The sequence below is a fragment of the Mixophyes fleayi genome, chromosome 2 (assembly GCF_038048845.1).
Source record: "Mixophyes fleayi isolate aMixFle1 chromosome 2, aMixFle1.hap1, whole genome shotgun sequence".
NCBI classification, from domain to species: Eukaryota; Metazoa; Chordata; class Amphibia; order Anura; family Limnodynastidae; genus Mixophyes; species Mixophyes fleayi.
Genome location: NC_134403.1, coordinates 328,101,335 through 328,117,096, shown reverse-complemented (window position 1 = coordinate 328,117,096; position 15,762 = coordinate 328,101,335). Strand labels below are relative to the sequence as shown.

The 15,762-nt window shown below is 41.0% G+C and overlaps 1 protein-coding gene across 1 annotated transcript in view; it reads right to left on the bottom strand.

Annotated features, from left to right (window-relative positions):
- The window catches only part of LOC142139324 (adenine phosphoribosyltransferase-like), a 36,188-nt gene extending 20,932 nt beyond the window's left edge, over positions 1-15,256 (bottom strand). The window contains exon 1 of the mRNA XM_075196824.1: positions 15,167-15,256. Coding sequence (XP_075052925.1) covers positions 15,167-15,173 — 7 coding nt within the window. The 5' untranslated portion in view covers positions 15,174-15,256. The remainder of the gene's footprint in view (positions 1-15,166) is intronic.
- Positions 15,257-15,762: the final 506 nt, after the last annotated feature.

Below are 15,762 nucleotides of genomic sequence, written 5' to 3'. Positions count from 1 at the left end.
GAAACGAAGCAGAGACTGATGTCCTTCCCAAATAGGAACATGCAGGTATGCGTCCCGAATGTCTATAGACGCAAGGAACTCCAAGGGTTACATATGAAATTTGGTTACCCGAAGGTGAAAATTGAGACTCTTGAGGTTCAGAATCGGTCGAAACGAACTGTCCTGCTTGGGTACCAAAAACAGGTTTGAGTAAAACCCCATGCCCTTCTGATCTTCCGGAACTCTGCAAATGACACCAGCAGAAAGAAGGGAAGCTACCGACTGTAGCGTCACCCTTCTCCTGATCAAATCGCGAGGCAACTGAGTTTGGAAAAACATTGAGGATTAGGACCCATAATGTCTGGATATTATTCCCAATATCCAAACATGCTTGGTGGAGACTGTCAACTGATCCCTGAATAATTGAAGATGGCCCCCCACCCCTGCAGCTGCGAAGAGAGGGGGAAACCCTTCATGCAGAAGTCTCGTCTGAGATCTTGGAAGATGGACGCCTCTTAGAATAGGAACCTCTTCCTCTTTGAGATTGTCCTCTGAGAGCGAGCGGCTCACCTCTAATTGAAGATTGCCCCCTTGAGGCCGGGTTACCACAAAAAGACTAGCGAAAGGAACCAAAGCAAGGAATCCTGGGTTTGAAAGAGTTCACACGTAGAAAAAAGCTCTTACCTCCGCTAGTCTGACTGATTATATTATCTAATTCAGGGCCGAAAAGAACCGATGTTAAAAAGAGTAAAGTCTCTAATGACCTTTTAGACTCCAGGTCCATGGCATTCCATGAACGAAGCCAAAGCCTTCTCCTAGCTGCCACTGCAGAAGCAGACACCGAAGAAGAAATGGAAGCCACATTCTGGGCTGCCTCATAGAGATAGCCAGAAGACTCTTTTAAGTGAAGAGCCAATGGAAGTAATTCCAATTCCTGTAGACCCAAAAATAATTGGTCAACTCCATAGTTCTAGCCACCCAGGCGGATGCAAACAAAGGTCTAAAGGATGTGCCAGCCGCCCTGAACCATCTGAAGTCCCGGCATTAACCACCTCCCCAGAAGTAGCCGAAGCAGAACCAGTATTTACACTGATTGAAGCGTAATTAGCTTCTGCCTGTCTATTGATAATTTGGGTGAGCATATAAACAGACTGCATCAAAGAGGAAACCCACACCGGCTCCTCCACCACAGCGGGAGGACCACCCCGGGTCTGCACTCCCTGATCTCCCGCTTTGTCACGGTTGGCTTACAGGAAATTGATCCCTAGGCTCTGCTGAACATGGCTAAGCCCACCCACGGGCGCGGAGTCTAACAGACAGGTGGTTTTCACCAGGAACCCCCGCAAGGAGGTATGGTCTTAGCTGCACCAAGTCTGCAGGTCGAGGTCGCGGTCTCGTGAGTGAGTGTACAGCAGAACGATGTGGGGGAGCCAGGTGAAGTGGATGGAGATGATGGAGTCCACAGATGAGTGGTTTAAATACAGGCACAACAATAATATAGGCTGATGGTCAGCAGCCAATGAGTCACTAGGAGAATAGGTGCTCTGTGGTATACAACAAGAGGACAGAGGCTGTCACTATGAAGTACTCTGGAGATGGTAATGGAAGTACTGGAGCAGCAATAGTTCAACACAGCCAGAGGCTGAAGGCTGACTGGAGTGGTGAAGGTAACTCGTAGTAACAGCTGATGAGTCCCAGATGAAATAGCAGCTCTGAACCGTAGTGATGAGAGAACTGGAGCTGTCAGTTGATGAGTCACAGAGAGAGTAGCGGCTATGAGTGGTAGCGATGAGAGAACTGAAGCTGTCACGATGAAGTACACTGGAGATGGTAATAGAGGTACTGGAGCAGCGATAGTTCAACACGGCCAGAGACTGAGAGCAGACTGGAGAAGCGGAGGTAACCCGTGGTAACAACTGATGAGTCACAGATGTAGTAGCGGCTATGAGTGGTAGTGATGTGAGAACTGAAGCTGTCACGATGAAGTACACTGGAGATGGTAATAGAGGTACTGGAGCAGCGATAGTTCAACACGGCCAGAGACTGAGAGCAGACTGGAGTAGCAGAGGTAACCCATGGTAACAACTGATGAGTCACAGATGTAGTAGCGGCTCTGAGTGTTAGCGCTGAGAGAACCGGAGCTGTCAAAATGAAGTACACTGGAGATGGTAAGAGAGGTACTGGAGCAGCGAAGGTTCAACACGGCCAGAGACAGAGAGCAGGCTGGAGTAGCGGAGGTAACTCATGATAGCAGGGGAGGAGTCACAGGTGCAGGGCCAGATTTACCGCTAGGCAACCTAGGCACCTGCGGGGTGCTGAATCTTTCAGTTGAATTGAAACGCGTTGGTGGGGAGGTTCTATGGATTTGTACCTCTTACCGTGAATACTGAGTCCGATGAATTGCAGGCGATTCTATGGATAATTTGTTCTTGCATTTTTAACATCTTATGCGGGTAAGGGTACAACTGAGAAAATACTACATAAGTGATACCTTTTTATGTATGTGTTTAAAGTTTTCTGTTTGAATAATAAAAATAGATTTTTTAAAAGGATAATGCACTATTAGTGCTCTCCGTTTTCTTCCACATATCATTTCTGCTTTACACTTCACCGCTGTGAGTGACAATCAACGAAGATTGCAGAACTTATATATGTGGATTTGAGGAAATACAGACCGAGAAAGTGGTTACAAGAAGAATCATATGGTCGGATACTAGCTCTTATACATCAGGAGCTTTTTGCGATATTTATTGATTAATCACTGATTAGGGGAGCCTCATCTCCGCTTGGTGAGTGTGTCCGTTCAGATCGTGTCCTGGAAGTAGCGGGGCAGCTCGGATAACAGTGACAGCATTGGAGAGCGAACTCCGGAGTGAAGCCGTCATCGTGGAAAGATTTCCCGCAGTTTGATCACGGAGGTCTGGTGAGTGCATTCCCTAAGGGGACACCGTGATGTTTTGAAGAATTGATCCACGTATTATTTGAAAGTGACTACTATTGTGGGAGTTATATTGCTGCTCTATCTTTGAATATTGTAGCTAGCTCGGTTCTTAATATACCGATAATTTGGACTTCCATGTTGATTCTAGAAAGGGAATTACATACTACAATTTATGTGATTACTTACTTTAAATTAGGATTGTTTTTTAGCGCCGTCTGATGTGTGGTATTTATGTTTTAGCTATTCATTTAATGTTTTGGTTGGAGGGAGGTCTACTTATAAAATGTGGGTGCTATATTGATTTAACACTGGGGCTGGTTGTAGTTTACTAAATTTCGTGTACCCATTTTTTTCCCAAATAGGGCCTCCAACATTCCAGGATCCAGACAAGCAGCAGCTGATCTAAAGACACCAGCAGCCACAAACCGTGAAAGTGACGAGAACAGGTAGGAGAGAGCAGGGCAGTCTGCCAACTATCCTGAATCTGGTGGGATTTATATTATGAGGATGTCTGACTTGTTTAAATGTTGCACTATGGGATTCATGCAGAAGACTGACATATTAACATGATTATTGCATTCCAGCACTTTTTCATGTTTTGTGTAGGTAGAGGGCTGCAGTCAGTAACTGTAGTGGCGGACGGTCTGTGACGTGGTAGTGATAGGAGACTGCTGTTTTTTTATTACTGGGCTTGCTAACCATGAACTGCAGTTTCTTGACATGTTAGTTATGATTAATACCTAAGTTTAGTTAAAGATAAAGTACAATTTGTGTGAATTGAAAGGTAATCTGTGGTGGAAGTGGGGTGTATATGGTAGTATGTCATACCGCTACTTCTCATACTGCCTGCATTGTAAAATAATAAAATTCCATTCACTTGTTTACATTCTCATTACATTTTTCATACCGCCACTTCTAAACTTCCACTTCGACCACTGAGCTTAATATTCATCGTATGGAGTATATGACCGGCATAATTCAAAATTCTGGTAGATCCTTTGACAAAATATGGGGTCCATGGACATTATTCTTTAACTGCTGGGACCACAGTTTGATACAGTGTAATGATAAAGGAGAGCACAGTGTGATGAGAGGGACAGTAATGAGGGGCCGCAGTGTGATGCAGTGTAATGATAAAGGAGAGCACAGTGTGATGAGAGGGACAGTAATGAGGGGCTGCACTGTGATGTAGTGTAATGATAAAGGAGAGCACAGTGTGATGAGAGGGACAGTAATGAGGGGCTGCAGTGTGATGTAGTGTAATGATAAAGGAGAGCACAGTGTGATGAGAGGGACAGTAATGAGGGACCACAGTGTGATGCAGTGTAATGATAAAGGAGAGCACAGTGTGATGAGAGGGACAGTAATGAGGGGCTGCACTGTGATGTAGTGTAATGATAAAGGAGAGCACAGTGTGATGAGAGGGACAGTAATGAGGGGCCGCAGTGTGATGCAGTGTAATGATAAAGGAGAGCACAGTGTGATGAGAGGGACAGTAATGAGGGGCCGCAGTGTGATGCAGTGTAATGATAAAGGAGAGCACAGTGTGATGAGAGGGACAGTAATGAGGGACCACAGTGTGATGTAGTGTAATGATAAAGGAGAGCACAGTGTGATGAGAGGGACAGTAATGAGGGACCACAGTGTGATGTAGTGTAATGATAAAGGAGAGCACAGTGTGATGAGAGGGACAGTAATGAGGGGCTGCACTGTGATGTAGTGTAATGATAAAGGAGAGCACAGTGTGATGAGAGGGACAGTAATGAGGGGCCGCAGTGTGATGCAGTGTAATGATAAAGGAGGGCACAGTGTGATGAGAGGGACAGTAATGAGGGGCCGCAGTATGATGCAGTGTAATGATAAAGGAGGGCACAGTGTGATGAGAGGGACAGTAATGAGGGGCTGCAGTGTGATGTAGTGTAATGATAAAGGAGAGCACAGTGTGATGAGAGGGACAGTAATGAGGGGCTGCAGTGTGATGCAGTGTAATGATAAAGGAGGGCACAGTGTGATGAGAGGGACAGTAATGAAGGACCACAGTGTGATACAGTGTAATGATAAAGGAGGGCACAGTGTGATGAGAGGGACAGTAATGAGGGACCACAGTGTGATGTAGTGTAATGATAAAGGAGAGCACAGTGTGATGAGAGGGACAGCAATGAGGGGCCGCACTGTGATGTAGTGTAATGATAAAGGAGGGCACAGTGTGATGAGAGGGACAGTAATGAGGGGCTGCAGTGTGATGTAGTGTAATGATAAAGGAGGGCACAGTGTGATGAGAGGGACAGTAATGAGGGGCCGCAGTGTGATGCAGTGTAATGATAAAGGAGAGCACAGTGTGATGAGAGGGACAGCAATGAGGGGCCGCACTGTGATGTAGTGTACTGATAAAGGAGAGCACAGTGTGATGAGAGGGACAGCAATGAGGGGCCGCACTGTGATGTAGTGTAATGATAAAGGAGAGCACAGTGTGATGAGAGGGACAATAATGAGGGGCCGCATGGTGATGCAGGAGGAGCAGCGTGATGTGCGGCGGCGCATAGCTTACCCTTCTACTTAACTATAGGAGTATATGCTATGCTAAAAAAAATATAATGCTATGGATTGTTTCAGGGAGGCGGGGGAAGGGGGCGTGTGGGGGGCTGGGGGGGGTGGCCTAAACCAATATCTTGCCTAGGGCACCATGAGGTCTAAATCCGGCTCTGCACAGGTGTAATAGCGGCTCTGAGTGGTAGCGATGAGAGAACTGGAGCTGTCACGATGAAGTACACTGGAGATTGTAAGAGAGGTACTGGAACAGTGATGGTTCAGCACAGACCACGAACTGAGAGCAGACTGGAACACAGGCAAACCACAAGGAGAACAGGAACCAGAACCACAGGCTGCAGGAAGTGAGCTTGAAGAACAGTCATCAGACAGGTGAATCCAGGAGGTTTAAATAGTGCTCCAGAAGTGCTTAGCCAATGAAAAAGAGGGAGGAGGTCCTGAAGTGCAATAGGCTTGCACCTGCACAGATCTGAATATAGCTGAATGAATGAACTGAAGAATGTCTGATGCTGGGACATGGCAATTTCCAGATGAATGGACTGCAGGTAACGAGACAGGTACTATCTGTGGGAACGGAGCGTTACATCTACGCTGCAAGATGAGGTAAGAGAGAACAGTGCAATCTGTCTAACTTTGAATGTGGAATTTTACTTTAGTGACATTTTAATGTTTAATTTATAATTATTTATATTTTTCTACTGTTGCCATTATTTTTTTTATATTACTGCAGGCAGTAAAGAAAATGTAAATAAAAATACAATTTGTACCAGCAATCAATATTTGAATCTGTAATAAATTTAGACACATAATTACATATTTACAGATAAATATGTGCGTAAATGCTGGTTGAGGAGGGGGGGGGCAACCAATGTGCTAGCCTAGGGCACCTGGAACCCTTAATCAGGCCCTGCGGATGAGGCTACCTGTCATCAATCAGAGAGCGGGTCTCGAAGATCTCTATATCCTCCCTTGTGAAAGCAAACGCTTATAAAATCTATTTCAGGTGGTACCTTGTTCCAACTAGGCTGAAAACAATATACCGGACCACGTCTGATCTATGTTGGCGAGGATGTGGTGAACGGGGATCGTCCCTTCACATCTGGTGGTCCTGCCCAAAGATTGCTCTGTTTTGGGATGATGTGGCTGCTCTAATAAGCGAAGTAACATAGATTCAATTTACTATATGTCCCTGGACCTTCCTTTTAGGCTCTCCACTAGGGGCTCTTGATAAGTATGCAGAGAAGCTGACCATACAATTCCTTAACGCAGCCAGATGCCTAGTGGCTATGAACTGGAAAAAATCAAACGCCCCATCTAGACAGCACCTCATAAATAAAATTTGGTTCCTGGCATCAATGGAAAAGATTTCATCTTATCTAAACAATAAATCCCACAAATTCTCCCAAATCTGGTGCAGTTGGTTTATATATAATAACCCCCCCAGTTCACATGACACCAGCGGTCACCCTCAGGATACTTCATCCCTCTTCTTATAACCTGTCAAATTTGATGTCATATGTTGATTCTGTCTTCCTCAAATAGAGAAGGAACGTTGGACCCCGGGAGCCCCATCCCTTGTCTCTTAAATGATCATTGTTAACTGTTATGCTGGTCGACCGATCAAGAATAAAAGTCATAGCAAAAGAGAAAATGTATCTGCCAAGGAAATGACTTCTCCCTATTTACGCTAACCTTCAAATAGTGTATTGTTGTTCTTAGCATAATAGACATATTATTTTATTGTTATTTTATTTCAGTATTGGGGGTGCAGTCCAAGAATAATATTGAATCTAAGAGATTAATAGTGATCTGGTATGATGCATGTTGAGTCCTGTTATAATATAAGATAAAATACTATTTAAGTTATTCATTTCATGTTAAAATATTGAGATGCAATTCTTAGGGGCATATTCAATTGTCCGCGGGATTGCCGAAAATCCCGCGGTCCGCGCAGGATTTCCGTTATTACGGTAATCCTGCGCGGAAAAATTAGTTTTTCCGCGCTCGAACCCACGGACAATTGAATACCCCCCTTAGTGACATATGAACTAAAATATAGTTGTTATAATTAGGTAATAATTAATAAAAAGTGTGTAAAAAGGTTAAACTTGTAACATATGAGCTTCACAACACCTAGCTGGAGAGAGGATTGCTTTTAATTATTTTGTATATTATTATTGCCACTAATGAGATAAATATTTATCTGTATTTGTCTCCTATATTGTTCTATTTAACCAGACACACATTTTAATGTTATAGTGAACTATGTGGTTTCACTGTTTAAATAAATCTATATTTCAAATTCACTACAGTTGTTGTCTGAGTGATTTATGATTATTTAAATGAATCCTCTTATACTAATAGTTACTAAATAATATATTTTTTAGGAGACATATAAACATGAATGTCATTTTTATCGACCAAGAAAACAGTTGGAATATGCCAACCTATGTTCCCACCTATTGATTAGTAATAGGATAAAGTATATCCCAAATCAATATATATGTATAATTGGTGTTATTTATATATAAAAATTATTGTTTATTGGTTAGCACTTCTGCCTCACAGCACTGGGGTCATGAGTTAGAGTCCCAATCATGAGCCTATCTGTGTGGAGATTGTATGTTCTCCCCGTGTTTGCGTGGGTTTCCTCCAGGTGCTCCGGTTTCCTCCCATACTCCTAAAACATACTAGTAGGTTAATTGGCTGCTATAAAATTGACCCTACTCTCTGTCTGTGTGTATGTTAGGGAATTTAGACTATAAGCTCCAATGGGGCAGGGACTAATGTGAGTGAGTTCTCTGTACAGCGCTATATAAATAGCTGCTGCTGCTGTTGATGATGATGCTGATCATTGTAGTAAGTATAAAAAAATGCTTAAAAATAATCAAAGTTTTTCAGATCACTATCATCATCTGTACTGACTCCAATTCCTTATAAAACCTTGTATCTGGAAATTGTAATTTTAGTAACATTTTAGCCTTTTAAGCTAAAGTAGCCACGTGTGCAATCTAAGGTTCAATGGTGTTCTAATTTTGCTAGAGTCATGATATAAATATGTGACTGACATTTAGTTATTGGGAACAAAAACATTTTAGAATTCAGAAAATATTGTTGATTTTGTATGCTTTGTTACATCAACAGCTACAAGCCACTACAACCTAAAGTTTCTGAAATTAGATTGATTTTGATTGGTGAATGTAATATATCTAAATATGCTGGAAAACTATAAGTCAGATGACATTTATTATTGTTGTCACACTATTTCCCATTACTTCATCTGCTTTAGTTGTAATGTTATTTTATTGCATTTTCTGGTTTACACTCTTCACCAATTCTCTGTTAACATCATCATCGTCATCTATTTATTAGTTACAATCTTTAATTTATTCTCTTCTCCCTGACCCAAATGTTCTCTCCTTATGAGCTACGCTTTCTTATTCAGCTTAATTTATTGAGCTTCCATTATTCTAGCATCTAATAATTCAACACTGTATTCGTCATTTAACAATCTGGGGCCTGCTTCATTAAGGATCTTAACTTGAGAAACTTCTTATTTCAGTCTTCTGGACAAAACCATGTTACAATGCAAGGGGTGCAAATTAGAATTCTGTTTTGCACATAAGTTAAATACTGGCTGTTTTTTCATGTAGCACACAAATATCAACTTTAAATTTCAGTGTACAAATAAGCTATCAAGTATTTGTGTGCTACATGAAAAAACAGTCAGTATTTAACTTATGTGCAAAACAGAATACTAATTTGCACCCCTTGCATTGTAACATGGTTTTGTCCTGGAAACTTAAATAAGAAGTTTCTCAAGTTAAGATCCTTAATGAATCAGGCCCCTGGTGACTAAATAGCTGTCGTAGCCATCACAATCTGATTCAAAGTATCTGATGTTGAGCTACATAATTGCTCTCTGAGATAAATGAACTAATATGCAATGTACAACTTCATTCCACTTCTTTATTACAGAGTCTCATAAATTAGATGCCTGCTCAGCATCAGGACGTTAGTGAGGATGTCTCAGTAGTGTGCTCATTAGAGGTGTCTCAGTGTAGCTGTATAGTAGTTAGCCCAGGGCCATCTTAACGAAATTATGGGCCCCCGGGCAAAACAGTGCACCAGGGCCCCTAGATATAGATATAGATATATAGATGTATACAGATACAGATATAGATATAGATATATAGAGATGGAGATAGATAGATGTACTTGCTCAGTGACCCTTGAAGGTTTTTTTTGCAGGTTTTTTTCTTTTGCAGGATTATTTATTCTCATTAAGAGCTGTGCCTATGGGGCCCCCTTGCCCGTGAGGTCCCCGGGCAGCTGCCCATCATGCCCAATGGAAAAGATGGCCCTGAGTTAGCCCACTAGGGAGGTCTTAGTCTTTCTTACTCACTAAGGGCTAAATCCAGAACATAATGTCACACCTATTTTTTGCAGATGTCCCCAATTTTTATGGAAAGGACATGCATTTTTTGGCCAACATGTTGGCATCTATGGGGTCTGAATGAGAAGAGTTGGGTGCATTTCCAGCTACGTGAGGATTAAGAGCGCACAGTTTTCCTGGACAAAACTACTTGAAATCTCCAGGTGGCCAGTGGTGCTGGAATCCCGACCATAACCTTGTCACCTTGTCACCCTTTTGCGGAAAAAGCACATTTATAAGCTCACTTTGACCAATGTAAAGAAAACATTCCAACACACAGAAGTGACACCTGTAATAATGACACTTCTAATGTCCCTTAACAGTCAATCAAGCAGTATTTTAGGAGAAAATGGAAAAGTTTAAATTAATGCAGGCGGTGGTCCATTAATGGAAGTACATTGGAATTTTCATTAATACTTTTTGTAAGTATTTTTCCTGAGTATCCGCAAACCTGAAAATATAGGACCATTCCCCACTTTCAAATATCAAAAGTGGGTGTGCACCTTGAAATGTCCTAGAAGGACAATTAGGCACAGTGGCACCATTAAAGAAACAGTGAAGATCCACATTTTGTGGTTTGTAAATGATCTATACTGTGCATGTCTCAGTAGATGTTGTAATTGTTGGCAGCTTTTCTGGGATGTGTCAGAAGACAGGCAGTGGTGATACCTTAGTAGCGAGTGTGTGCCTACAAGGAAGCAATCTGAGGCACCTGTCTCAAGTGTCATACACTGGGGGCCAACAAAAGTCCAAATCAGTGGTGTTAACCTTCATGGTAGTTCTATTAATGCCTAAACATGACAATGTTTGTTCTTCAGTGTTCACCCAACTCATGTATGGTAGTTTGTGTAAGGCATTAGAAGGGCACCATGTCAGGCTCTCAGAATGACTTACCACACCCCTGCCTAGTGGTTGTTGTTGTCAGCTTGGATGCCTCAACAGTTTTGCTCAGTGGTGATCTTTCCGTAGATGTTGCTTAGTTGAAATTTCTTATTAAATAGCTCAGAGGAGAAGACTCATATTTGTTGCTTAGTGAGAATGTGTCCATAGTTGTGGTTCACAGGGGATGTCTTAGTAGTTGTCATTCAGTGTGGAAGTCCCAGTAGATCCTTAGAAGGGATGTCATAGTAGATAGCCCAGTGGAGATTTTTCGATGTATATAACTATATGTCATAATTCCCTACATTTGAGATCTCTCCTCTGGGAGATATATCTGTGGATGTTACATTTTTTGGGGAAAATTTTATATGAGTTCCTTCCTAAAAGTATTTTTCCTATTGTGTTTGTATTTAAACATATTTGAGAGGAACGCCATTTTTATATGAATAGCGTTCGGCTTTAATACATTAACTTTGCCCCATTTACATTTATTTGCCCCGTGTTTTTGTGTTTAGACAGAAATGTCCCCTATGCACATAAATGGGGAGTGAGCCTAAAACATGCATAGGGATTTTGCTGCCTATTGCGTGCAGTGCTTTTTTTGTAAGAAAAAAGGTGCCGGAACTCACATGACGTAGTCAATCACTGTACACACACCCACACACGTCGGTTGTGTAACGAAACATAACGGTCGCCGCCTGCAATAAGCACTCAGCGAGCGACCACATGACCAATCACAAGCTGACAAGCACCACAAGCCAAGCAGTGTCATCACAACCAGCGTGTACGATGTACATGCATCGGACTCAACTCACAAGCAGCCTGCATGCACCGTTTTAATGATTTTGACGCTGACCTGCTACGCTCAAACAGGGCGATTCAAGTCCAGGTGGACCAAGCTTCAAATGTTCAAAAGTTACTTTAAAACTTGGAAATTCCGTCAAAAAAGGTGCCGGAACTCAGTTCTGGTGAGTTCTATGACAAAAAAAAGCACTGACTGCGTGTAATACCTATACAGACATTTCCACATCTCACAACACTAGTGAGAGGGGGAAACAGGAACAGGGACAAGGATAGATAGACAGGAGTAAGAGAAAAGCAGGCATTGAAGTATAGGAGAGAGTAGGTGGGAAGGGAGTGAGTGGTTTCTTGGCATGAAGATAGGGGCACACAGGGAATGTAGACAGAGAAGGAAATAGATAAGTGAAAGGAGAATGTACAGGGGGAAGACATTCAGAAAATGTGATGGGAAATGTGATGTAATACAGGAGATATGAGTGAGAGCTGGGGGGACACAGGGTGGCATAATTGCCCTCCCCTCCTCCCCCCCCAACATCCTGGTGATTCACTTCTAAATTCTCGCTTCAACCACTGGTTTATACAGTATATAAAAATTAGGAACAATTAAACTGTAATATTCAAACCTATTAAAGTTACAAAACCTTATCTCATTCAATTGATGCTTTATTAATTAACATCCTCTTTCATTCACTCAAAGGTTATTAAACTAAAAAAAATACTTCTCAGGAACAGAAATGATACTGTATTATGTCTCTCACATCTTATCCTTATGTATTGTATAACCTTATCTCCGCAATTAAGACGTTTAGTAAATAATGTCCGTTTTGTGTGAACCAGTGGTGAGAACGTCCCAAATCAGAATGTCAGATCACACATCACATTTGAATTATTAAAAAGTGGCTACTCACGAAATGTTAGCTCCACCAATTGTGTATCCATTCGGGGGATATAGGGGGAAAGAAACTTCCCACAGCTGAAGCTATCCCAGGCAGAAAGCCGAGTGGATAGAGACGAGCTGTAGTAACGTTAAAAGATCTGCTGTAACACTTGCAGCCCTCCTCCCCAGTATGTATATATATATCTATATAGATGTATATATAGATGTATATATTGGAGCTCCAATGCCAGGGCATATAAAAATACCTAAAATAAAATAGACGGCTCTATTCACATTAGACCAAATATACCACAATGTAAGCAGTTATTATGTTTTCCAAATGAATGTTATTGCTTTTAGTACTATTCACTATCACCCTTTCTAGAACTGACGGACCAGATTCATTCAATAAGGGTACAAGCAGTATTCACGATGCTGCAAACCAAATAAAATTAAACACCATACTATACTATTACCCCCATGTCACTTGTCTTCCGTTAAAATACTGCTTTATAAATATGTGGGAGAAATTTGGGATTAACTTGAGAGCTACTTAATTTGGAGATAAATACGATAATTTGGTGTGGGGTTAATATTGGATGTCAGCAGTATTTACTATTTAATTTAAATTAAAGGATCTAGGGCCTGATTCATTAAGGTCCTTAAATGAAGAGGATTCTTATTTCAGTCTCCTGGACAAAACCATGTTATAATGCAAGGGGTGCAAATTAGTATTCTGTTTTGCACATAAGTTAAATACTGACTGTTTTTTCATGTAGCACACAAATACTTGATAGCTTATTTGTACACTGAAAGTTAAAGTTGATATTTGTGTGCTACATGAAAAAACAGTCAGTATTTAAGTTATGTGCAAAACAGAACACTCATTTGCACCCCTTGCATTGTAACATGGTTTTGTCCATGAGACTGAAATAAGGATCCTCTTCACTTAAGAACCTTAATGAATCAGGCCCATAGTCAACAAAGCAGTAGTAGGAATAATATGTGCACCATAGCTTTTCTAAATATGCTGGACAATAGCCTGAGTATTTGATCCTATTTTTCTGTATAGACAGCAGTACATATATCACCTTTTGGGGCCTATTTATTAATTAATGGGGTTTTGCCCCATAAATCATTGAGATGACAGATGATTTTTCATAAGCATTTATTAAAAAAGCACCCTGGGACAATGCATCCGGTAGGAGACTGTCTCGGTGATGACGTTACTTACCTTAAAACTGCGGTAGTCTGTCTCTCCAAAGTGGTTTGGTCCTAAGGTCACGTATGCGCAAAGCCATTTTGCGATAGTAAACCGGAAGGGAGATCAGGAAGGCTACAGTGAGGGATCCGATAACCCCTCTAACGCAATGCTCTACCCATAGTGTAGAAGGGTCAACACCATCTTCAGATGATGTTAACCAACAGACTCCAGCTTCTAAAAACTAGGCTTTTTGGAGTTTTGCAGTCTCCATTGAAAATTATTGGGACTGCGGTATTATGTGAAACTTAGCTTAATGCAGAGAGATATCTATAATATCTATCTTTTGTTACACAGCAATGTAACTTAGAAATGACTAAACCATGCGGAAAAATCTGCTTCCGCATGGATTATGGCTAATAAATAGGCCCCCTTGTCTTGTATGCTGTATGTATTTTTCAGTATCTTTTCTTATTACATGTATATAGCACATTCTTGTTCTGTATACTGGGTGTAATTTTAAGTATCTGTCCTTATTCTTTATGGGGGAATTCAATTGGCTGGTTTACTGTAAAAAGTATTGCGGTCTGTGCACTATTACAGATATTATGGTAATAGTGCGCATAATTACCATTAATACGGTCACTGCAACGCTGGCTTTTTGCTCGCAGCTTCCTGAGCAGAAATGTATTAACGGTATTCAGGGGGGAATTGAATTCCCCCCAATGTATGGTTAATTGCATGGGAAATACTATGCTTCTTGCCTTGAAGGCCCTTATTAGTATATTTATTTCAAGTGTACAAATCCAAACTTTGGTTGAGTTCTATTACTTAATCCAAAAGGTATTAATTACATAATTCATAATAAAACACGTCTTTTGTTGTGCACATTTGGATATTGCCCTTCCAATTGTTTTCAAAAAGTCAGATGAAATCAGCAATTTTCATGGATTATGTAATGCCATTAAATAATGGATTTTGATGTTATAGTATGGATTGAAGACTAGGGTGGATAAAACATATAGTAACTGGATTGATAAAAGCACTATCCAGAGAGTTGCATTTTATTTTTTATTTTTTTTGGGAGGGGGGGTGGCAAAAAACCCCATTGAAAATATGTATGGGTCAACAATGTATCGACGTCACATGCTACTATTACCAAAGTAACTCAATTGAGTACTATATAAAAACAAAATAGAGCCTCCAGTTTTCTTACATACATTAAAAGAAAAATCCTATTATGTACAAAAAAAATGTAAGTGAAATATTTTAAAGTTAATTATGCCTGGCTGAGTTCAACGTGTGCAATTCCCTTTAATTTAATTGCTATCAGCAGTATCTTGATGGGTGTTATTTGCAAAACCAGATGCGAGTGTTGAACATTTGACAGTTTACAGGGTGTTACTATTAATCTATCTGCATGATGTCCCTGTTAGAACATATTACATGATGCCAAAGCAGTCAACACATAGTTCCTGCACAAGGAAAGAGCAGTTTCCAGCTTACCTGGCATTTCAACACCTCAAATGTTTAGGCAGACACAAACCCTTCTCCCCTGTTCTCAATCCCTGTTGTTGTGTAATGCGGTAACTCAATCTCAGGCTAAAAGGAGAAAAAGTAACGATGGGGAACATGTGACAGACAAATGTTATGTACAGCTCTGCCAAGTGGTTGCACTCCTGCCAAGTGGTCTTTAGACTGTCCATAGCAACTGAGGCCTACAAGAGAGAATTTCAGAGGAGTAACTTTATATTCACTGTTAAGAAAGTTTTATTTATGTTTTTGTTTTGAAGAAAACTCCTGAAATGTAAATATAACATACATCAGTGAGTTTCGAAGTGCTTCACAGACTACATATTCAACCAATGGGTAAAATATTCAGTATTTAGTGGTGTTGTCACAAAAGTGTGTCCCAAAAATGAAGAACAGAAGGCCGATGTTAGCTTATAAAATCATAACTATTTATTGCAGGGTGGATATGAGCCAGATATGCAGTGCAAACAGTCACAGATACTGAAATATTGATTAATGAGTTCAGAGAATGGACCTCACTGTTAGTCGCGGCGGCCGTGGGCACCGCCGTGACTGTTACCTTCCTTCTG